At 31.3% G+C, this 26,725-nt stretch overlaps 1 protein-coding gene across 19 annotated transcripts in view; it reads right to left on the bottom strand.

The window, feature by feature from the left end:
* The window catches only part of LOC100164406 (voltage-dependent calcium channel type A subunit alpha-1), a 276,813-nt gene that overhangs the window by 22,081 nt on the left and 228,007 nt on the right, over positions 1 to 26,725 (bottom strand). For 12 of the 19 annotated variants that reach the window (XM_029490213.1, XM_029490212.1, XM_029490216.1 and 9 more), the window contains 22 exons: positions 26,311 to 26,452; positions 19,754 to 19,997; positions 18,894 to 18,997; positions 17,998 to 18,113; positions 17,795 to 17,854; positions 17,504 to 17,605; positions 17,268 to 17,288; positions 16,183 to 16,395; positions 15,809 to 16,031; positions 15,494 to 15,698; positions 15,211 to 15,432; positions 15,037 to 15,137; positions 14,839 to 14,973; positions 14,557 to 14,746; positions 14,359 to 14,471; positions 13,461 to 13,721; positions 11,635 to 11,802; positions 11,006 to 11,207; positions 10,177 to 10,341; positions 9,156 to 9,266; positions 7,069 to 7,152; positions 5,824 to 5,910 (listed from right to left, as the gene is read on the bottom strand). In XM_029490213.1, the coding sequence (XP_029346073.1) occupies positions 5,824 to 5,910; positions 7,069 to 7,152; positions 9,156 to 9,266; positions 10,177 to 10,341; positions 11,006 to 11,207; positions 11,635 to 11,802; positions 13,461 to 13,721; positions 14,359 to 14,471; positions 14,557 to 14,746; positions 14,839 to 14,973; positions 15,037 to 15,137; positions 15,211 to 15,432; positions 15,494 to 15,698; positions 15,809 to 16,031; positions 16,183 to 16,395; positions 17,268 to 17,288; positions 17,504 to 17,605; positions 17,795 to 17,854; positions 17,998 to 18,113; positions 18,894 to 18,997; positions 19,754 to 19,997; positions 26,311 to 26,452 (3,269 nt within the window). Of the gene's footprint in view, positions 1 to 5,823; positions 5,911 to 7,068; positions 7,153 to 7,472; positions 7,584 to 9,155; positions 9,267 to 10,176; positions 10,342 to 11,005; positions 11,208 to 11,634; positions 11,803 to 13,460; positions 13,722 to 14,358; positions 14,472 to 14,556; positions 14,747 to 14,838; positions 14,974 to 15,036; positions 15,138 to 15,210; positions 15,433 to 15,493; positions 15,699 to 15,808; positions 16,032 to 16,182; positions 16,396 to 17,267; positions 17,289 to 17,503; positions 17,606 to 17,794; positions 17,855 to 17,997; positions 18,114 to 18,562; positions 18,807 to 18,893; positions 18,998 to 19,753; positions 19,998 to 26,310; positions 26,453 to 26,725 lie in introns of those variants that run through there. The other 7 variants (XM_029490215.1, XM_029490217.1, XM_029490222.1 and 4 more) reach the window with 7 other exon arrangements.

Here is a 26,725-nt window from a genome sequence, read left to right as displayed (position 1 = left end):
TCAGCGGTGGCAGCGGCATTGTATCGCACATAATAATTATATAATATATATAATTATATATTATTATTATATACATTATATAGCTAAGATGATCCATTTACACGGAAACACGTCATAATTTATTTTCTAAGTCAATTATCGTATTTTTGAAATGTTTATATGAATTGATAAGTATTTATAACACTATTACGCCTATATATTTACAAATAAATATTATTTTATATATTTTCTTTTGCTATCTACCCACTTTTTTTATAGTGGTTGTTTTTAAGTTGATTTAGGTTTTTAAATTGTTTATAATGGCCACCTTTATTATATTAATAATTTCATAATCTGAAGAAGGCTATTAATAAAAAAAATTAGATATTTAATAGTCTATATTATATTTTATATTTGTTACTGGAAATTTGAATCGTGAATATAAACTAATAATTTTTTGTGCATTATATTATATTACATTTATCATTAATATTTATATATTTTATTAATGGAAAAAACAAAATATAATTATTATATTATTAATTATAATTGTATTATTTTCTATTTATTATAATATAAGGAATAATATAAAACAATATTATAATAATAATATTAGTTGAATTATTTGTAAATAGTAGGTAATCGTAAGTTAGTATAAAGTATTACACAAAAAATAATTTGTTTGCATCTCGGTTCAAATGTCCCGAGTTGAACGAAATTGTCTAGTCAATGTGTGCCTTTCCCGGTATTCCAAATAAGCCATTTATATTTATTGTACATTATACTGCTTCTAAAGAAGAAATTGAAAACCACATAGATAGAAAATTATATTTTTTTGTAAAAATATAGTGTTAGGTATAAATATTAAATACACAAATATATATACTTAAAATCATAATATTTTTTTTACTTAGAAAATTAGTTTCGCCTGTCAAACAGATCATTCCGTATATTCTGCATATAATATTATAACATAATACCTATATTTTTGTATCGTAATATTATGGAGTGTGAATAATATGGTATTTTATAATAATGTTTGTGTGATCAATTATTATTATATTTTATTAAAGGCGCGGTAATCGTGCGAAAATGGCTCGAACACAAAAAACAGTGTAACTCATATCACGCAAACCTGTTACATGTAGTTTTGTTGCAGTGGCGTATTTGAACCTAGAAAACAGTAATAATAAGAGAGGTCGATTGTTCAACATGTTTCTTGAATATCGGTACGGAGGGCTTCCCATGTAAGTCCGGGCCCCATATAAGCACAATGGCAAGTGTCCCCTCCTCGTTCACAAAAAATATTATATAGTTTTTCATTAATTATTAAAAACCAGTATCGTAAAAATGTTTTTAATTTAAGTGTCTCTTCCGTATACAGATTCTGGAACCACCCTTGTCCCCGCGGTCAACGCCCAACATATTATGAAAATAATCTTTTTATTGAAAATGATTTTTAACATCAAAATGATATATTAAATTTTTATTTCAATCAACGATAAACGCAAGTTTATCGATTTCATCATTGTAATACCGATACACTATTACCGATACGCAAAAGAACATAAAGTGTCCTTTACCCACCAACCCGCCAACCTATCAATTACGCCACTGCAATATAAAACAGAGATCGCTGAAACGGCTCAAATCCTGCAGGTAACAGGCGCGTTGTATTCGAAACCTCGTATACAACACAATAAGTAATAATAATTATACGACGGGGATTTCTGCCACAGCAGAATCGTTGAATTCCGGACGCGCAATAGTCGTTCGACATGATTTTATTATTAATATTATATTATTGTAATGTCGTGTGACGACGGTAAAGTTTCTAAACAAAGGTCACTGGAGTAGCATCGGTGTAAAACGATATACACGGACATTGGCGGCGATGTGTGTTCATTATTTTACGGCGAGGAGATAAAACGGCGACGAAATCGAGTAAGTATAATGTATTAATGTGCAAATATATAGCCGTTGCCCGGCACCGGCAGAGCAGAGTGGGCGGCAGCGAGGTACGCCCTTGCAAAACATCGATTTGAGTTCGCCGCACCGCGGAAAAATAAATAATAATAATAATAAACGGAAAATCGAAAATAACATGCGTGAACAATCGATTTCCCGGAGGCGGAGCGATTAGTTTAATATTAGTGTTGTTTTCTGTGATGAATACACGAATAAGAGAATAAGAACAAGAACAACAACAATATACCCAATAATAATTGCTGTTCGCGCGCGCATAATATAATATTATAACAACATATTATTATTATGAGTTTCGCACAGGTCTGCTTCGTACAAAATAATAATAATAACAATAATAATAATAATATATCTGTGTACGATAGATCGTGTGCCAAGCGTCAGTATCGAAATTTGCGGCAGCGGTGGCGGCAATATAATATATTATCATTATTATGAGTTTTTATTTAGCAGTGGCGGCGGCGGAGGCGGCGACATCTCAACAGTAATTATATTGATAATATTATTATATAATATCATACATAGCATCAGCAGCAGAGCGTATAAAATATATTACACACCGATATAACACATAACATATTAATATACGATGATTTGCGCAAGCTCGAGGCGCGGCGGACTGGAGTCCGTCCGTCATCGGTCGAATCGTGTGTCGTTTTGTACGATAATTTTTTATAATATTATAATAATAACAATTTATTAACACAATATAATAATATAATATATACACATACGCAGCGGACGCGGAGGGTATCGCGGCTGCAGCAATGTCGCGGGCGTCTGTTTTCCAGAGCTCAAGCAAATCACTTGATACCGTGGCTGAGCACATAGGTATTATAGTTACCACTTTTAATAAAATATCGATAATCACGATGAGTATAATGTAATATGCTCACGATACGATGTCAACGATATTATTATGCTCCGCCCCTCCCCGTTGGGAAGTAGGAAGAAGGTGTCTAATTTGGGGGGAGGGCACACCCTGGCCTAGAAATCGTAGTGTGTAGTCGTGTAAGCGAAATAGACGAATAATGAAAGTGTATGCAATGTGTAGTGGTTTTATGGTGCACCCACCCCCACCATCTCTACCCACGGACCACTCAAAGCCACCGTCGGTGACCGGAGCTCCTGGAAAATTCGGGCCACGGACATTGCACGCTGCTTCGACCTCTACGCCTGGATTGCAAAATATATACTCAATACCAGTGAAAACTATCGAAAATGGTGATGTCAAAATATATATATATATATAATATATAACTAGGTTTTCTAAAACAATATATTCCAACAAAAAACTATACAGTATATTATTATAATATATAGGTAGTATACGTATAATTATAATATAATAATATAAATAAACTCGATATAGGAATGTGTGAGAGAAAAAGAAACAAATTAAATGAATAAAAAAACAAAACCAAAAACCTTCGGCCACGTTCCGGATACTCGGGTTTTTGCTAATGAGATTTTAATCCAAAAATATATTTTTATACAGGCCTCGAAATTTTTCACTAAACATTTTTTTTTATTTGTTTTCTCTACGTATGTACCTAATTAAATTTCTACGAGAAATATTCCATGGCAAAGTATCTAATTACAGTTTAATCTCTAACTCTCTAGCATTTTTTTTTTTTTTTTTAATATCCATAATATAGGTATAATAGAATGGCTCAAAAAATGTATAATGTAATTTCGCTTCATTATATCATACTGTAAGACGTCAACTATGAATATTATTTTGTAGTTGTGTATAAGACACAAAAGTAATAATTATTTAGATAAAAAAATTATGTATAACAAAGGTTTCGCAATCGTTTAATAGATACTGAATTATAATAATATCTCATTCGTCGTTATTTTCTATTCTATAGATATCATTGTTGCGTGTAATTCAACTATACGTCGACACTTGTGTGCCCTATAACTTAATGCAATTTACTGTAAACTAATATTATGCATTTTTATGCACCAGTAATAAAAATGAATTTATTAAAAATATAATATGTAAACTATAACGACATCGAAAAACAGCTAGCGAGCAGTTTAAAAAGCATATAAAACATCCACCATACTATAAATAAAAAATGCAATGAATTGTGGAGGATAAAATATTAAACATAAACCTAAGAGCCGAGATTTTACATGATTATAGTTGCATTGCATATTATAATATTATATAAGTCGTCGAAAACTCTAGAAAAGCTACTTGCAAGTGGACTCGATCAGAACATAATATATATAAAAATAAACCTAATACCAATAATATGTTTAATTAAAATCAAAAAAAAAAAAGAATAAATAAATAGGTATTTGGAATACAGTTATTATTAGTATTCTTTAAGCAATAATATTATTAAGAAACCCAATAATAATATCCTATCAAAAATAATGATTATAATACGTATTACATATTTTTTTACGATACATTTTAGACGAGTATATTATAATTGTTATTATTACCTAATGTTTTAGCAACGAAAACAAAGGTGATTTAAAAAAATATATATAATATTATTATATTTTCTATACTGTAATAATAGTACCTATGTTATTATCTTCGAACGCTATATTGTATTACAAAATACTCTACAAACAATAATGGTGGTAACTACAGTTATTATTAATCATTATAATATTATTACTCTTCAAAGGTCAGACTAAATATGCTATAATATAACAATATGCTAGCCATGGTGTGTTTCTATGTGTATAATAATAATAATAATATGTTACTACGATGATGAATAATTATTGTACTTTGGGTACCTACTACCTACTATAATACTATTAATACATTAGATTTAATCAATATATTATTATATATCGGTAAAATTAGTAATACAACAGTATACTAATGTTATGATACAGTATTTAGTAGGTATATACGTATAAACATCGATACTCACTACTTTTTCTCTTAAATATTGCATTGTATCGACAATAATTATAAAAAAAGATCTAATAAAACGTATTTCGTACTACTAAATAATATTATATACCTACCTACGTATATAAAATAACATAATATCAACAATATCAAAGTCACTATACTGTAATGTCGTATAAAACATACACCAAAAATCCGAGTAGCCCTTAGTGGATTATTAATTATTATTATTGTTTTAAATTTCTATAAATCTCATAATAATATCAATAATGATGATTACATAATAATATTGCCATCGGATTTGTGGGGAAAAATTGAAAGAAAAATAAGACGTATCTACGATTATAACGAAAAAATTACAAACGAAATTTAGGAGGCACAATATTTTTAAATATCTTAGAAGCCCGGATTGACTATATGTTGGTGATTTGATTGGGTTTTATAATATAACCCGTATATTCATCCCGTAAGTAGGTACATATTTACGGGTAAGGTCCCCCAAATAATAATAATAAAACAAAGAATAATAGAGGTGCCTAAAAAAAAATCGAATATATTATTTCTGATTATACTAATAATAATTGTAAACAAAATATATCGTATTGAATATTGTCGTCACATAGCTAATGTAAGTAAGTCGTTACTCACAATATTTATCGGGTTATAAAATTGTGATTGTCGACAACTATTTTCTAAATAAGTGTCATAATACGTGTATATATATTAAATATTCGCTTGCTGCTTAATTATTAAGAGCAATATTTTGATAACCACCGTGTTGCATAATAAATAAGTATATAATATATTTTTTTTTTCAAAAAAATAAATGAAATAAAAAATAAAAATCCATGTCCAAAAGACCAAAAAAAAAAAATTACAAAAGACACATTCTTCAACAGTATACAAGTGCGGTCTACGTCGGATGCAACAAATTGGCGTACTCCTGATGTTTTAAATATAAAATTTACCTCCACAACTTCTCCAAACAGCAGTTTTGGTAAATCTGTTGGTTTCTCTACATTGATCAAAGTTCGGTACACATATACGAGGCGTTCCTATACAAGAGTAAACATGTTACAAATTCCTGTCGGATGTATATTGTTTTTATTGTTTTTATTTTTATTTTTTAATAGGTATTTTTTTTGTGCGAATTTCCTATAAACGTCGGCTTTGATTCGATGTCCGTTCGTATTCTAGATCCGATGTCCTTTCGTGTTCTCAAATTTTGATCATTATTTTACTGCGGGTCTATTTTATTTTGTTCGATAAAAACATTATTATGTACCCAAGTAAAGAAAGTCTGAATTTGTAACCCAACTGGGGCGACTGGCTTAGGCACCTAACTGTAAATTGCATTCTGTAAACACCATGACATAATTGTTGTATTGTGTCAGTGTGAAAGATTTTACGTTTATAATAAATATTCCGACAAAATATAGTGATGAAAAAGCATTTCACAGGCATGATACATCAATACTATATGGGTACTTGGAAGCTCTAAGTTACGTCGTGGAAGGTTAATTCAATATGTAATATGTATCGTCGAGAGATGAAATCGACAACGTGCCAGTCGGTTCACTATAATATTATTTAAGGGACAAAAGGGTAACAAAATTATTATACGTATGTCTATGTAAAGCGTGTATAGTGATGGACAGAGAATATTCACGTTAACGGAAATTATGCAACGCATAAAGTGGTCGCTAAAATTAATAGATATGTATTATAATATATTGCCATGTAAATTTGGGTTCTAAACAATAAAAATCTTATAATATAATATCATACATCATTGCCTGACGAAACGACGAAACCACCTGTCTCGATTTTCATAAGTTTTCCAGCAGTTAAAAAAAAATTCACTTTTCTATGTAGTTGATATTATAATCATAATACATTATAGAGTGCTCTTATGCGTTAAACAAATTCATTGATTCGATTAAAATGTGAGACAGGTAGTCTTGCCTTCTCGGTGACAAATTATATGTATCAACTATTATAATAACACAATATTTTATTATACGTTTATAGGAGAGACAACCATATAGACGAACACACACTTGCATCCAGAACTTAAATAATTATAAAATTAAAATACATAATTATTATAATTGTTACATAATATATAAATACATTTTATAATATTATGTATAGGAAAGAACACGTAGCTGCAAAAATTGTTATAAATGCGTATATTGTTTAAAATATCTTACCCCAAATTCGATGACCAGTGCGTCCACGATACTTCCAATGACCGTGATAAAGTCGAAAATATTCCACGGATCTTTAAAAAAATTCTGAAAACCATTTCATTAAGCAAACAACGAGTTTGGGTTAGACATTTGTGAGTATATACATAATCATATATAGGTATATACTGTATATATTATGTTTAATTATTAGGTATTAAATCATAATAATTATTATTGTTATTAGTGTAAATATTGTACACGCATGCTTTCCATTGGAATCACCGTGGGAGGATATGGTACATCCATGAAACAAGATCATTTTTTTTATCGTATAGGTCTAAAATAATTAGGTAGGTATAGTATCATAATATATAATTACAAATTATTAGATTATAATAAATATATAATGAACAATATTGTGTTACCTTGCATCCAAACGCGATGAGTTTTAAGACACATTCTACTAGGAATAGCAGCGTCAATAAATGATTGAGGTTCAGTAGAACACTGTTAAGTAGATACGATTCGCGATGATGCTGCAGCCACGAAATAAACAACCAAATAAAAGCAACGTTTTAATATTACACAGGCAACTAATTTAATGACTTCGGTTAGTAATATCGTATCTAATAATAAAACTTTTGAACTGGTAAAAAAAACAAATCTAATTTGTACAATCTATATATAATATAATATAATATAATATAATATAATATAATATAATATAATATAATATAATATAATATAATATAATAATATAATAACACCCGATATTCGTCTTTAAGTTCGTGATAAAATCAAAAAACAACAGAAATAACATTTTTTTTTTTACCATAAATTCTGAAAAAAATGTGATAGCTTAGTCATCAAACTATTATTATTATATTATAATGTATAATATGACGTCGAACGTCTAAGACGTTCAGACGAAATTCAGAAATGCCAATCTAACGAATCCAAAAGATGATGATGATAATAACAATAATAATAATAATAATAATAATAATAATAATAATAATAATAATATTAATACCTTACTATAATAATATTATAATACAGTGTACTATTTTACAGTTGTGTGTTGTAAATTTTATTGTATATAATATAGTATAATACCACGGTGATGATAATAATAAATTAATATGCATATTGTACTATCGTGTTTGTGAATCCGTGTGAAGAATTAATGCTGAATAGTTCAAGACTGGACAAAAACGGTGCGATATACGACGATGATCGCGCGCGCCAAATTAATATATTTTCGCAGCGTCTAACTCGCAGCTCACGGAGAATGGGGGCGATAGGTATTATCGGAGGTATACACAATAATGATAATAATATATTTAGTCCTGAATTTGGTGGCATTGTATAGGATCTAATTGAAAAAAACAAATTATAAACAATAACAGTATAGTAGTTGGGCATGCGAAATAATAATATTATAATATAGTAATCAAACGCAAGACACAAGCGGACATAAAGGTACACACACGCACACACACAAACACACGGACAAATCATGCTTGTTTGTCTAAATAATATCTATATAGAAAGAACATCAACATCGTAACAGGTAGTATGTGTCTGTAAAACTCACGTCATTGTATTTATCGGTGTAATCCATATTATGAGACCACTTACCTTACACACGCTGTAGAATTATATTTCTATGTCGTAGGTAGGATGAATACAATACTATTGTACACATAATTTGGCAGGTAGTCAATTTTTGATATTAACTTTCAAGGGGGCTGAGTGAAATAGGGTCCACAAGACTAATACGATTAAACGATAATTAATTTTTTTGGTGGAGCAAATTCAATGGAAAGCACGTGACGGACGTATATCATAGTAATAAAAATATTAATAACAATTTTTTTAAACCAAAATCCGTAAAACATTTCAAAACAAAAATAACTTAAAATACAACAATTAAGACTATTATAATATAATAAAATATAATAATATGTGAAATTACGGTAAATATAATATATGTATATTGCATATACATATGTATTATATAGTGATCAATTATTTTATTTAATTTTAGACAATATCTATAATATTAATCGAATATGGTTACTACTACTTGGCACGTGTTCTCTTACCCTGACTCCGAACGCCAAAATTTTGAGCACGCACTCAATGGTAAACATGCCAGTAAACACCATGTTCATGTAATGTAGAGCAGTCTTGTAGGATTTTTTTTGTTGATAAAACTATAAAAATGAATAAAAAAACAATGATCAACCATTATAGTGAAGAAAAATAATAATAAAAGAAAGAAAGAATGAAGAGCATTAATTGTTCTGATAGCGAACTAAATATAAAAAAATAACACTTCACAAATGTTAAATTATAATATTATAACCTTTTTGTCGCATAGACTGAAAAAAATTACTCAAAATAAAAAAAAATATGTCATCAGTTAGTCGACAACAAAATGAAAAAAAAAACACAATATAAAATCAATATAAAAGGCAGCGATGCGTTTAGTAAAATCAATTTAGTATTTATTAATTCATTTTTTTTTTTTTTTTGGACGTTGAAAGCAAAAGTTATGCGGAATAATAGAGAAAAAGATAAAATATATAAGCAACCTGAAAATAAAATAAATTTTTAAAAATGTAAAACCATGATGTGTGTGATATTCACAGCAAATAGGAGTGATCAGCTTAAGCAAATTGTGCATGCAATAAAATATGTTGGTCAATAATTTATTCCAAAAAAAAGTCCAAATAAAAATAAAACTAATAGTCTCTGCGATAAGTACAAATGACGAGTTACGCGAACAAAACGTGTACAGTGATCACTGTGTTATTATACTGTCATGACGATATTGTTGTCAACAGTTCGTTCGCAGTTACGGTTTGTTCTCGTAATAATAATTTTAAAAATACTAATATACACTGCGTAGAATTATTAGTATAATATCATAATCGTTGGTGTTTAGCGCGTAAATTAACCATCTTGTTGGAATCGACGATAATATAATTATAATAATAAACGAGTTCAGCAAACATCCGATGGTACGAAAATAATTAGATATTATATTACAATACATTTTATGGCTAAATATTTCTATTATTTATGTGACGAAACGCGTCTAACGACGCCGACGAGACTTACCTTCATCATGAGTAACAGCGTGTTCAAGACGATCAGTATCATGATGAAATATTCAAACGGCGTCGACACAACCAGTCGCCATATCTTGTATTTCATACTATTCCTGTCTTTCGGCATGTACCTTTCCAGCGGTCTGGCTTGTATGGTAAAATCGATACACGATTTCTGAAACACGCGTTATCGGCGATCGTCGTTATCATCAATACCATATCACTGGTTGATATTATTGTCATCAGCGCGAGGGGCCCGACCGGGGAGTAACGCGCAGGGGATTCATGTACGGTGGATAGCGCAGGAGGGAGGAGGAACGGACGCTTCACAGCTAGCTAGCTCTTTTTTCAGTCTCCCGAATTAATTTAAGTTTTTTTTTTAAGCCAGAACAAACTCGTTTTTTTAATAGTCAGTCAAGAGGCACTTAGTTTTAAAACGTAGTAATATAATGTAAACGTCATAATAATATATTATATGGCGTTATGGACGATGAAGAAAATCCGCGAAAATGTCGTACATGTCGCGCGGTTATGGAGACCACGGGGAGCGATGTGCCAAGAGAGAACCGAAGTTTGTTAAAATTGTTATGTTTAACACAATATTATATAATATATTGTGATAAAATGAAGTCGATAAGAAATTAACGAAGTCATAATTCGTCAATAATAACGACGGATACTTGTAAACGTTTTATTAATTATCATATTTTGTAAATTATAAATGAAATTGCACAAGGGCGTATCCAAGAGTTAGCAGCAGAGAAATTCCCCAAGATAAAAATCCTGTCTGTGCCACTGCATTACAGTAATTTATAGTGCTACTATGAGACACATCATACCTGGTTTTTATCGATTTCGCCGTCTTGTAATTCGGCCTCTCCTTGTTCTTGAAACGTAATGATGATCAACGCGACGAATATGTTGACGAAGAAGAAAGGAAACACAATAAAATAAATTATGTAGAACAAGGACCTCTCGATGTGGTAATTCGGTATGGGTCCTTGGTCCTCTTCCGTGGCTGCTATCGAATTTTGCAACACCCTATAACGGAAACAACAAAAATCCCCGTCAGTCTATAGACTATATATCCTATGGGACATTTATACACGACAAATTATTATAATATGAACTGCGACGTGTGTTATTTATAACTAGAGCAAGAACGCGTATGTTTTCGTGCTAATATTTTTTTGGTATTTTGAACTTTGAGGCTTACGACTTGTGGAATGTTCATAATAAATGTACCTATTATTTCGTAGCGTTCCATCAATAAATATTTTGAGTTTGTCATTCCCGAGCACGAAATAAGGGCGTAATATTATTTAACATATTTTTATTTTTTATTATTTCGTGCTGTTCAATATAAGTAGTTATAATTATTGTAAAACTGTTTAATAACGCTGTCACGAAAATGTTCGAAAGTCCTTGCTCTGTTTATAACTCGCGTCGCAACCGAGTGTGCACGCACTGGGGCCATCCTTCGCCCGTCTGGACAGCGAACAGCGTCAACATGGCCACGGCCACGTTGTCATAGTAGAAGGCTTGTTGATCCCATACCCTCTTCTCCGAGGTAGGTATGAACTTTTGTGAATTCACGTCTTCAGTGTCGCCGGCTTCGTATTTGAAATAATAACCCCTGGAAATTAAGGACGGACATAGTTATTATGTCATCACCAAGCTCCAAAAATCATACGCACAGATATATTATTTTTGAAGCAAAAAATTATTATAGTATGTAGATGACCAACATTTGGGACCGATAAAATTGCCGTTTTCTACCATCTAATCTATTAATGAAAAAATGACCGTGGATTGTGGATACAATCAGCGTTTAGACGTTTGCATTTTGGAATAAAGTATACGATATGTATGTGTGTAAGTGATCTACAGTCAAGTCTACATATCGCATTAATGGTTATGAAATTTGGTATACAGGTAATCCTATACCCGAGGATGTGCACCTCAAATCCAATAATTACTATTTTACATTTTAAAGAGGTGCTTACACATAGGGATTTGTTGCCTCACAAAAATCGAATATTTTTTGTTTATATACCTACAGTTGCTATTTGTTACAGAAAATAAAATAGTTATTATAATTGAATATAATTTTAGTCCTATACTGTATGTTTGGTCAAAACCACCCAAATTAATGTTTTAAAAAATGTGTACCTATAGTTTATATTTAACGGAGCTTAAAACGGATAAATCGACTGACATTATTTAATTGAATATGTGTGGATCAGCTATAATAACTAATAAATATACGTATCTAGTATCTACTACATAAATTCATAGTCCTAAAGTGCATGCAAATCCACAGTTTTCGAATGGTTTTTGTAACATTTTCGACAATAGATTCAGCAAGATCCGTAGAGTCACGGCAACTTTTATTTTTCAACCCATAAATGTTGAATATGATATAGATAATATAGCTAATGGCCATAGATGCCACGCTTAAGGATCAATAAAAAATAAATAAAAATAAAAATATAGCGTGCTATACAGTTTTTTTTATTTATATATATATCGTTACCATTGGTTACAGAAAATAAAATAGTTATTGGATATCATTTTAGTCCTATATTGTATATTTTGTCGAAACCACCCAAATTACTGTGTGAAAACTATGTGTAGAGGTAGTTTACATTCAACGCAGCTTAAGACAGGATAAATTCAATGGCATAATTCAATGGCATTATGGATATAATAATCGCACTACCAACATTAGTTACCTATTTAAGAAGGATTAAAATTGTTCAGCTTATCCGTGGTTATATAACTATCGTATTTGCTATAATATCATTATCGCCTCTTGGATAACAAATGTCGGTAATTTTATAATTTTATCGGCTTCAATAATAATATGTTCTAATGGTAACTTATATAGTTGTTGCCTGTTGGTATGACTACAGTTATTGGCACCAAGTAATTTTATATTTTGTATAAAGTATAATGTTTGGTTATGGATTTTAGGGATATTTTATTTTAAGTATTCGGGTTTCACACTGATACTATGTTAAATATTATGATAATATTATTATCATATCTTTGATTTGATATTCGTAAATTGATGTTGTAATGGAACAAAATATAAGAACGTTACGTGCCAATAAGTATTAAAAACGATTTCTTAAAGTACCAATTACTATACAAGTTACCCTACTAGGTGCAAGTAGGCCATCTGGTATTTCGGTTATTATTTTATTTTTTATAAATCTGTGATCGAATTTAAAGTTTTTACGTGGTAAATGGTAATGCACACTGTCTTGTATCATATTATAGTATACTCACTGGCATGTGCCGTTGACAGACTTGCTGCTATCGTTACAATAGAAAAACTTGCCGTGGAACAGCTGAACGGCAATGACGGCAAAGATGAAATGAAACAGTATGTATACGATAAGTATGTTGATAACGTTCTTCAGCGAATTGACTACGCAATCAAACACAGCTTTGAGCTTTGGTACGCGCTTGATGGTCTTCAACGGTCGCAAAACTCGCAGCACGCGGAGCGACTTGATGGTCGACAGGTTCGTGCCGACAGAACCGCCGCTGTAATGAAAACGCGCACACGCTCACTGTCAGGATAATTTAATTTTACGACAACGGGTCACAGGACCATGGCTCGTGGCTACAATTCCACAAGTTGTAGGTCAAAAACACAAACATTTATAATTTTATTGTAGAAATGGGTAAAAGACTTAGTTTTTAAGACATTATCATTTATATTTGATTTTTTTCTTCGTTATTTGTTGTACCTACTGATTGTGTTACAAAACATAATATTATAATTATTACCTACATAGATTAATTAATTTAAATTACTTAAGTAAATTAAAGCGTTTTAAATATTATTTATCTTTTCACAATGGCTGAATAATATTATTTACATGTCCGAACTATATAAACAATTATTATTAGATCACAAAACGCATTTTATGTCTCTCAAAACTTTAATAAGTAAGTACGCGTCTATGGAGTGTTTCGTTTTTAACAAAAACTGATAGTTCTAGAAATGATGTTATAAAGGTTAGAACGGTTATATATGTATCTATGTATCTAATAACGGGCAGAGTGATTAAATCAATCATTGGAAACCCAATAGATTCTAATAAAACAGTTTTAAAAAAATTAGACTAAGTCAATTTTTGGATTCTTAGTCATCGGATTTGTTGTTTTGGTGCATTACCCCTTTTGGAATATGAATGACGCGAACGCGCAGATGACCACCACCGCGTCCATTATGTTCCAAAACTCTCTGAGGTACGAACCGGGATGCAAAATCACCCCCAGATCGATTATCTGCAACAATACACACGAGTGGCGTTATATAGTATCCTTGTTATTAAGGGTTTGCGTTTCGTGTGTGTTCTGCAGCCGCTCTTACCTTCAGTATCATTTCTATTGCAAAAATCACTGTGAACACGTTATCGACTACGTCCAAATAATTGTTCCAATCTGATTCGTCGTTAATCGGATCTTCGGCGGCTAACGCCACGCTGCTCAATATGATAATCAGCATGATAAAAAAATCGAAATACCTTAAATTGACGATCCAATGGGCGGCTCTTCTAATGCTGTAAAAAACGTAAACACAATATGGTGAATGTTATGTGTGGGAGGACAAAATTGTAAAAATTGTAATTTTACAGTAGCCTAAAAAAATTACCCGTTGGTAGGTGATAACAAAAACATAGACGAATACGGTAACATGGGTTTCGGTCCTTCGTCTTCTTCCTCTTCCTCCACTTTGCTGTCGGGCTCATCCGAATGATGTTTTCGGTGATGTCTGATAAGTGAAACACTTCGAATTATTTCATAAATTAATGTCAAAAACACTCATGAACATGGTTATCAAATGTTTTACCTGGAATTTTGTGATGGCGATGTTGGTATCATTTCCATCTTGGACGGGTCAGTACTCATTTGTAATGCTTCCATTTCTTTCTCGAGTTCTTGTTGTTGCTTCTAAACAATATAGGTAACGGTATGAACGAAAGTCCTTATTATAATATAATATTTACCCATCGCTCGCACTTACCTCTTTGTCCTCTTCTTCTTGTTCTTCCTCGGCAGCTGTTAATTCTTGCGCGTTCGCTAAATTGTCGACGGCAATAGCCAAGAACACGTTCAGCAGTGTATAGTTACCGAAAAGTACTAAGATGATGAAGTATAGAGCGTATATCATCCCTCCACCTTGAGTCTGGGCTTGACTTCTAATGCCTTGGTACATGACTTCGTTCCAATCTTCCCCGGTTAGGATCTAAGAGTAAAATTAATAATAACAACATTGATATAATGTAGTTTTTATACGAGTTACTAACCTGAAACACGGTTAACAGGGCTATTGGGAACGTGTTGAAGTTTGTCGGAGGCGTTCCTTCCTCGAAATTGAACTGTCCACCGAATAACTGCATACCGAGCAGTGCGAATATCAGTATGAACAAGAACAGTAGGAAAAGCAATGATATAATTGATCTCATGGAGTTGAGTAACGATATCACGAGGTTCCTCAACGAAGACCAATACCTGAGACGATACGACAAGGAATAATTACGGGGATGTATACGAAAAGAATGTTGTACAGATGACTACATCGGATGGTAACATAATTATTTATAAAAACGCGAAGAATTTACTTTGTCACTTTGAATATTCGTAACAACCGAAGTGCTCTCAGCACGGACAGACCGAAGGAACCGCCTTTCACGGCTGACCAGACGACTTCGAATATGGAACCCATGATTACGACGCAATCGAAACGGTTGAACGCGGAATCGAAGTATATCCGTATGCCGAGCGCGTACATCTTGATGAACATTTCGGCCATGAAGAGCATGAGGAACACGTACTCAGAATAAACTGTCATTTTCAAAACCGTAACAATTAATTAATAACATACCAAATACAAATCAGGATGAACATTTAAAATTTTTTTTTTTTAAACGGGATCGTTTAAATTACGAGAACGTAAAGAAAATAATTAATATTTTAAATTAATGCAAAGTCTTACAGACGAAATTCGTTATGTATTCTGGTTGTTTGTGATGTTCGATGGCCACGAACACTGTATTAAAAAACACTAATACGATGACGAACCAATAGAACCATTGCGCTTTTACCATGCGTCTGATCCAAAACCTAAACCGTTTTTCGGCTCTCCACATAGAAGCGCAAACGCCCTTTTTTCGCATTCGGTCTTTGAACGTCGGCGTGCGCGGGAAACCTGCGGATTTGTAAGATTTCTTTCAATAAGTTTGATTAAACACTACTCAGCTATGTATAATATACTATTCTGTCTACCGATAAACTCGTTATAATAAAACACCAATAGCTAACTGGCAGCGGTTATATGTGTGAAAGCATTACATCGCACAAGTAATTAATATTATATATCTAATGTGGTTTAGGGTAGGTAGGTATAATGTACTGATTAACAATAATTAAGTTACTATTACTCTTATAGGACGAGAAGACACGTAGAGAGGTAATAAAACAATAGCTAGGTAATAATATAAACAAAATAAAAACCAATAATTTTGATCGTGATGATATTACAACACACAACTACACAAAATAATAATATGCTCGTAATTATACACACGATTATGTACCAAGGAATAGTTCTATCAGTAAAAATAATGTGAAATCATCGGACATCGCGCGCGAATGCTATTATAGGCAATCGTCCATATAACCGCCACTGTGAAATCAGCAATACCGTATAATAATAACTGTTATATAATAATATACATTAATGTTCGAAAAAAAGTGTATTTTTTCGTCTACAAAATTCATATTATGTACACAAGTTGTTTGTTTTAATTATAACAATATTGTCTATGACTACTATATTATATAATATAATATATATATATATCTAAATATTATTATCAACTGTCCACTCTTGTACGCACACACGCATACATCACACGCACACAAACACACACGCCTCCAACATGCACAATTTTAGTATCTTTCGCAGTGTATAAAATCCTGGGCGTTTCTAAATAACACCCTCATCTCAATCAAAACGTTCTAGGCAAAACTCACGCTTGATGTACGCCCCTCTTATACGTGAAACAAAAAAAACCGTACCTTTTTTGCCTTTACCAAGCACTGAAACATAACATTGAATATTTCGATAAAGTTTTAATAGGTTTTAGGTATATACACTGTAATGTAACATTATCATATTGGCAATGGGAACGGGGGGAAACGTTTAGGTACCAACGTTTATCACAATAGAAACACGGGGTGTTTATCACTCCCCCGAAATCCACGCCATATGCAATTGCCACGCAGCACAGAGAACAATATAATATCGTGTTTACCTTCATCGGCTTCTTCTTCCTCGCACTCTTCCTCGGACTCGGTGCTTTTGCTTTTGCCCAAGGTTTTCAGTTTTTTCCTTTTTATGTCAGCTCTTCTTCTCGCTGTGAGAAATCGTAAAATCGCCACATTTTAATATAATGTATGATATAATATAGGTAAATAGTATAGGTACAACATAATAATATGATAATAATATTCTCAACGTGAGAAACCGTATATAATTTTGAATAAAATAAATAAATAACGCCGACGACGACGCCGAAACGTCGTCCGGAGCATAAGCTCTTTACCTTCGATAATGTGTCTTCTCTCCTCATCTGTGGTCCGTTCTTCGGCCAGGATAACCTCTTCTACAGAATCGAAAAAACCAACAAAAACAAAACGTTAGTTGATTCGCTTGAGACGACGTTATGGCGTTAGGCACCGTTTAAATACTGTGCGCATTACGACGTCTACGGGGTACAAACATTTTCGAACTTAAGCCGACACTTACCGGCTTTGCATATCCAGTCTACATAACCGTTGAGCTCGCGTTCCAGCTGTTGCTGTCGCCGTAGCTTCAAGAACGTTTGCCGGTTTTCGACTTTTTCTCTTTCTTTAGCGAATTCTCTACAAAGCCAGGACACAAGGATCGGTATTACATGGACTACTATTTAATACTGCAGTCTACTGTTACATTGTATTAGGTAAATAATTGGGTTTTTGAACAATATATATCATCAAATCCAAATCAAACGTACGCAGGATCTTTGCAGGACGCTATATTATATAATATACGAGATATTATAATATTCATTACACGAGTGTGCACGGAAATTTCAATATTATATTGTGCGGGACCGCGGTAGTCGTTATTTTAATATTGGGATGGGAAGAGGTTGTTTTTTAAAAACAATTTACGTGTACTCAATGTATATAGGTACGCAACAATATTATAATTTGTACTTGGAACAAAAATTGTAGAAAGACCAAGGGAGGGCAGATACGCAAATAAATACGTATCGTTTACTCTTTGCAAAATAATTACGCTCGTTTAGAACACGGTACTAATAAAATACCTGCGGCCGTAATCCAGTTAATGTAAGTATTAAACATATCGATGTATTTTTTTTTCGTGCGCATCTTGTAATATTTAGCCTGTCGTTCTACGCGGGTTCTCTCATTCGAGAACTCTCTGCAAAGCGTACAAAAGTGTATGAAAACCTCATCGAACATTATTATAGGTACCGAGTGATTGTTTGTATTTTTAATAATATTATATTATATGTCCGTCCGTTTGTTTTTCCCGTAACATATATTAATATATATTATTATATATGTTTCGGCGATTTAGTTTAGTTACAATATAATATAATTTAATAATAATACAAATATGGAAATAAGACTCACCCGCTAAGCACACCGAGAACTAAATTGAGCATAAAAAATGAACCTAGAATAATAAGTGGTACAAAATATATCCAATTGAATAGCACACCGTACGCATCGTTCATCTGAAACAACAATCATTAATATCGGCAGATCAAAAGTACGTAATCCACAAAATGCAGTAGATACGTTTTAAAAATATAGTAGAAATACCTACCCAGATATGCATGGAAGATTTTAATTGTATTAGAAAACGATAGGTAGGTACTATTAACAAATCTTTTTAACAATAATTATCAAAAACGGACGTAAATTTAAGCAAAACTTAGATACAATCAAATATAATATTTATAAATAAATATTCATAGATATTTTAAAAGTATTTTTCAAATTTTTTTGTCTAAGTATATAATAGAGTATTTGAAAACAGGATTATTGCATAAGTTTTAATTAGAAAATCGATAACTACGATAAGACACATCGTTATTTGTATTTGAGATAGTTTTCTCGTCGTGGCATAATATTATTAAGAATTAAACGCGACGAAAAAATGATTTCTTTTTTCAAATAATATTTTGGTAATAGTATTATGTAATACGCAATAATATCTGTGTTTTTTTTTTTCATAGTTTTTTTAGTTGATTTATATATAACCATGTCTTGGCAAGTTAATGATAATTTTTAATTGAATTAAGTTAAGTCGATAAAATACGTTTTACAAAGTTAAAAGTTATATGAAAACTTACAATTAACTTATTAACTTATGTTAAGTTATTGTTTTAATAGGTATATAAATAACCAGTAAGTAAATGCAGAAAAGTAAATTTTAATGCAATATGCGTCATCAATAATAATTGTATTATATTTGTTCTTCGACTAACCCAGTACAGGATGGTAGTCCACCCTTCCATGGTGATGCATTGGAAAACGGTGAGCATGGCCAGTCCGATGTTATCGAACGACGTGATCCCGTAATTGGGGCCTACCCAGTTTTCTATGCACGTGGACTTCGTGCTATCACAGAAGTAAGCGTTGTACGGCTTCGCCTCTTCTTTTGAGTCCGAGTCCGAGTTGCAAGGCGCCGGATTCGCTCCCTCGATTTCCATCGCAATCAGATTATCCAACCTAACGCATCAACTCAAACGCATTATACGACTGGTTTGCACTACACACGTACCGTGTCTTGGGGATGGCAACATTTGTCTGGACGTGCGACACATTGACTTTCAGTGGTTCGTAAACATAAATATCGATGTGACGATAAAATAGCGTTACTAAAAATATCGATATATCGATATTTTGTTAATTTTTTTAAAATTAATTTAATATTTTGTATTGTCTTTGCTATTATAGCATTTTGTAAAAATCTACTACCACGTGACGGTTATATTTATGTGTAATTGGTATTAAATGTGAAGGATTTCATAATAAGGCAAACAGTGCGAATACATACAGCTGATTTTAGCTTTTTTGGAAACACTGGAAAGTGTTATAGATCGAGTACCTACAAGACGTTTATATCGATATTAAATTGAACACGTCATAGTCTACTATATTGATGTGATTCGCCTTAAATGATTCATTTTAAATTCTACTGAGTTCTTAATGAGTGGAGTGTGAATTCAGGATGAGAGGTGAATGTAATTTGTTCCATTACAAGGGAGCTAATATATAAATATAACCTGATCTAAGCCTAACAAATATGAATGCTCCCGGTTTATCGCGTATGTTTGCCCCCCTCCCCCCAGACTCTCGTGATCGTTGATGTTATAATCACGGATATAAATATATAATATATTAAACAATTATGGAAAGATAAATGGTTAAATTACAAAATAAAAATAGATAAATTCGAAATCAATATGCCAATATAGGCTGAGTACAAAAGAACATTTAAAATAGTTTCAATATTCCGATATTATTGACCTAAATATATCAATATGCCGATATTATCGAGGGGTAAATATTAACACCTAACTATCGATATATCGATTATATCGTTGCCATCCCTAGGTCCGTGTGATACTAAATACTGTAAACCTCTAAGTACCTACGTCGCGGACGAGGCACCAACATAAATTATTATTATTATATTTTTCATAATATAAACATGTTTGTCACTCAGACAATGTAATATAATATAATATAATAATATTTGGTACTTATACCTATAATTATAGTAGTATGGTGGTGGCCCGTAAACGAACTTGTAGTAAAACGATAACGTGGTAATAATAACAATACGATACTCGCACATCACTCAGTATACGACGTTAAAATGTTTGTTATATTATTATTAACATTAAAACACATGCTAATTATAGTAATTATATTGCAAAATATAATAGTTTTGTATAATAAACTTAAGTAGGTATCAAACATGTATTATACATAAGCAGACACACACACACGATCAGTAATATGATCAATAATAATGGTGTTGTATAATAGTATTATGTCACTGGTATTGATCCATTGCTGCAGTTTGTTCATAACGTTATTAAAATATGCTAAAATGATTGATAATGATAAGACAGTCGTGATCGTTGACAATTGAAATTCCGCCTTCAATTGAACCGGTTTTAGGGACAGTATAATATAATAGTATAAGGAGGACAAAAATACAAAATTAGCTAATTATTTGTGTGAGGGGTGGGTGGGTGGTAGGTGTTTGTCAAAGTAATTAAAACACAATTGGGCGCTACATCCACATATTATATTAATATTATTACGTTATGTCCGTCTTACAAACGTAGGTATAACATGACGAATTTTCGTTCAATGGAACCAATTTTGTATCATTGGCTTTTTAATAGAGTGAATTAACCTGTTGGCTGTGATAAAACTTAAAGGTAAGAATATCATCTGCAATATGCATTGTTCTCCACAGTGTCGGATTTATACGATATTTTAATTTCTAAGTGAGTTATGAACATGTTAAATATTAAAACGTAAAAATACCCATACAACTCAACAGATAATGTTCATAACATTTTAAGTATGATCACTACACAAAATTGTTTCTGCTTAACTCAAATTTGATATAATATTGTACTAAAGGGTACGTAAGGGTTGGACATTCCCTCCTTAAATCTTCTTATATTAAGCCAACGGTCAATTATTATTTTTATTCAAATAAACGAACATCGGGACATGTAGCTTATACGCACTTATATGGTAGGTATTCCTACATGGTGTATAAGTGTATAACGTATGAAGCAAAAATATCAATTTTTCTGAAATAATTAAGGGAGATTTTAACTATAACATTAATCAGCATAACAAGTATTAAATATTAATTATTTAAACACACTCAACAAAACGATTTCGTAATAATATCATAACTGCTGTACATACACCACATTATTATACTTAGAATCAATACAGAGATAACATAGGTTATGTAACAATGTCGTGACTTCGTCTTTCGATGATCACATTCTGTATAATGTATTATTATATTATACCGTATTAAACGCATAAAAATGGTACTGCAACATATTACACCTATTATAATATTATTATCTAAGGATAATACAAAAATAAAATACCTGATATCACAACTGTATTTACTATATTTATACCAGTTTTAAAATAAAACTGAGGTTTGGTTTATTTTCTGCTGCCATAGTAAAATATTATCCGTCACACATTTATTTATTTTTACATAATATTTGTTTTTTCTATATAATTAAATAATTCAAAAAATTGTGAAGTAATCGAAGATAACTCCATAAATCCAAACTGAAATTGTTAAGGTTAATTGAAAAAATATACTTAAAAATTACAAACAAAAAATGTTTGAAAATACACAAACAAATAAAATAAAATAAATTAATGTGATCATCCACATAAGCAAATAGCAGTGACTATCAAAACTCATATTTAAAAATATATAAGTTGAAAAAGTAGTTATTTACTATCGTGGGATTCTTTATAGTATATATATATGGACAGAGTGTCTGTTTTTTAATTTAAAGAAAATTATTAATCTATGCTAGGTTTATGCATAGTATTAAAATATAATGAAAGATATACATACATATAAAACGTCTATAATGACACCGGTATTAGTGATCGGGTGTACGTAATGACCTTAGATTGAAGTTCCCGGCAAAAATTGTATATTGTATGTACTAATTTGTATCAATGATTATGACGATTATTTTTGGATATTGTGGAAAAATATTTTATATATAAATGCTATATTAAACTTTTATCAAAGATAATAGAACAAAATTATAATACAACCGACATAGGTACTAAAAACAAATTTTAAAGAAATTTAAAAAAGTACTGCGTGATTTTTATACAAATAAAGTACAAACTTAGATAATAGATTTTTTTAAATACATCAATGTAAATTTAATTTTGAAACAGTTAAAGAACTTTTTTTAGTTTAATTTTTTTCTACATGCATTGAAGTCAAGAATTAGTGATAAAAATATGACACATTGATGCAATGTTCATATTAATATATAATTAAGTTTTTACACTTTATTTTATCATTTGTTTATAATGGAAATATGTTATTATGATTAATTTTGACTAGCCACTTGAATGTCATTATAAACGGTTTATACTGTACCTATACAGAACTTTTTTTTACAAGAATGATATTATGATAATGGAGGTCATCTGGTGATGGACTCCAATGTGATTGTATAAGTGTCATCTTATAAGTAGAATTCCTCACAACTAACATATAAAGTTCAATACTACCTTTGACTAACTATAACACCACATCGTTCACACCATTTAGGTTTTTGGAGGGGAGGAATATGGGGCATTTGTCGACCTGGCTTTTCGGAAATTTTTTTTAAAATCTGAGTACATTAAATTACTTATTTATAACAAATTGAAAGTGGCTATACGAAAAAAAAAGGTCACAATTGTAATAAATCCAGTTAAGCCACCAGTTAAACAAATATTATATTTTATGTATTAAGAATTATTGAGAAACTTGCTTCCCTCTCCTCCCACATAGACAAATTTCTTCGGGCGTCTATGGATCACCACTAAGTTTTTTGAACTAATGACAAATAGTGGGTTGTATTAAATTAATGTAATTGGGATTTATTTAGATGACTTTGTTGATATTAGAAATGGTAATATGTGCCGCGGGTGGTAAGAACTTAAGTGGTGCAATTTATATATTTTCAAAAAATGATCAAAACGAACGTACTTAGAAAAATCAATTTGATATTGAGGTAAGTCAAATAACAGCGTACCAACCTATTACAATAGTCAAAACAAAAATGTCATGTTCACGGTAAACTGTAACAATACATTTGTCCAGCTAAAATAGTAAGGAATAATAAAAAATAAATCGAAAGTCACGACAAAACTCAAAGTGCAATACAAATTTTGATTTTATGATATTGGTGGTGCAAATCAAAAAAGGTGGTGGTGTATGGCACGACAACTAATACTCAACGTGCAGTAGAAATTCAGTTTTATGAATGTGGTTTAAGTCAAAACCTTTTCAAGCTAGGTACCACAAAATGAGAGCGAAGTTGAATATTTGGGTGTGCGCCTTATCTTTTGTTAGAACAATGAAGCTTATTTTGACATTGTAGGCGCACGTGCAGATTTATAGAATCATCAACACTAAGGTATATCTATCTCAGAATGTCTAAATACTGCTGGCTCACGCGTTACATCACTTTTATTCTAACCACCTCATAGGTAGGTTTATTAACATATTTTAGGTTTTCAAAAATAATAGAAAAGAAACCATACCTACTCTATTCTTATCAAACGGAATTAGCATTATTTAATTTTTTTAATTTTTAAAAAATTTAAACATTATACTGAGTAATTGTACAAATGTGAATTCAAACAGAATTGAGATTAATGTGTTAGAACAAAAATCAATCTTAGTAAATTATTGAACTCTATATGTTAGTTCCACTATGCATAAGGCATAATGAAAGAATCTAGAAATATTGTACTAAATATTGAAGACCTGAGAGCAACAACAAAACATCTCCATAAGCATTATTAAGAAAAAAAACTGAGTAGTTTGGTGCAACAACCAGATAGGTACATCCGATTGTTAAATACCGAGATATCGTATAAATAGAGGTGTCTAGTTTTTATTTAAGTGCCACAACAAGACATCTCCGAGTTTAATATTTTTGTTTTGAGATCATACTAATTTGATTTTAACAATATTTTTAACTGGCTATAATTTATAAGAATTGAAGTCGGATCTAAGTATATTTTTTGTTAATTTTTAAAACTACTATTACATTTTTAAAGCATTTTAAGTGCCTCCTAAAATTTATTTGAGATGTATTGATGTTGCTCTCAGGTCATCAATTATTAAATGTCCGATTACAGCTCCTTTTACAGATAACTGTGGACGTTATAATAGTAAGATACAGTTTTAAACCATTGTTCCTTTTAAAATAATTAGTTTTTACACTACATAAATTGAAGACTTTTTTTTAAGTCTTTGTTAGTATATAAATATTTGATTAAAATATGTGTGTAATACAGTCGGACTTGATGAACACGAAGTTGAAAGGACTGTCCAAAAAGTTCCAGTTATCCAAGGGATAATAACAGGAAATCCTAGGGATCAGGAAAACGTTGGAGGTATCGGTGATTTTGAGTTAAAGGAGTTCGAGTTGATCAAGTCCAACTAATTATTTATAAAAACTGTATCGTATGTGTCGTGGAAATTTAATATAATACAATTATTTCAATACCTACTTCACTCTATTCGTATATATATATGTATTGTGCGTGTAATGTTTGTTTATATTAAATCATTTTTAAAACCGTGGCTCGGAAAATGTAGCCATTTCTATTTAGTATAATTAATAATAAAAATAATTCGACATTTCTTGATATGAGTATAATCAGTTAGGTAGTATAAAATATAAGAACCAACAAATAATTAAATGGATTTATGAATAATTTAAAAATATGATAATTAAATGATAGTATTATCATCCAGTCTGACGGTTAATCCTATTTGAATATGGAAAATTTGAAAAAATCGTACTTACGATTGCAAATTTCATGTACGTCAAAATTTTCGAAAATATAACAATTTCTTACAGCTGCTGCTGTAGTTGTAAACAATTTGTTTTTCCGCGTCAACACGATAAAAATGATGCACTCGGAATTAATAGCGCTCGACTGTAGGGTGAAGTAAAACAATACTATAATTAGCGGACCACAGTGTCGGAAGAGCACGAAAAACTAAAACTAAATATATACATCGTGCTTATATAAAGGCATATCTGAGTACCTAACTTTAAATGCACATAAGAGAATAGGTAAATAAAAAAACGTATAAAGATAGGTTTTCCCTGCAGGGTGAAGACGTCATGGTGACGTTACAGAGAAATCGTACTACGTTACAGTTTTCCGAGCCCCGGCTTATATTACAAAACGTATACTTATCCCGTATACGGTCACGCACCTGTAGCAAGTCTTGTGCAACGCTCCGGAGTAAAACTCCAGTCCGATGATTGCGAATATGATGATAGCAAATAACACCAATAAACCAATCTGGAGTAGCGGAGCCATCGCTTTGATGATGGACTTCAGCACGACTTGCAGACCTATACGGGGAGAAAAAAACACACACGGGGGTTACGTCTTGTCAGCAAGACGGTTATCGGTTGCATCTAGCGAACCATTTATTATGTAGTATGATTGTATAATAAATTTCCTCCAATAATAATCGGTCGAAGGCAATATTACTCACGAATACGTATATAATAATATAATATTATGTTAGATATAGCACAGCGTATATATGCAATAAATTATTGTACGACGCGTAGGTATACAATATGATTTTTTCCGACGCAAGGCGGCAAAATCAATAATAA

The sequence above is a fragment of the Acyrthosiphon pisum genome, chromosome A2 (genome assembly GCF_005508785.2).
Source record: "Acyrthosiphon pisum isolate AL4f chromosome A2, pea_aphid_22Mar2018_4r6ur, whole genome shotgun sequence".
In the NCBI taxonomy this organism is placed as follows: domain Eukaryota; kingdom Metazoa; phylum Arthropoda; class Insecta; order Hemiptera; family Aphididae; genus Acyrthosiphon; species Acyrthosiphon pisum.
Note: the sequence above shows the minus strand (reverse complement) of the source record. Positions and strands in the feature narration are given on the sequence as shown.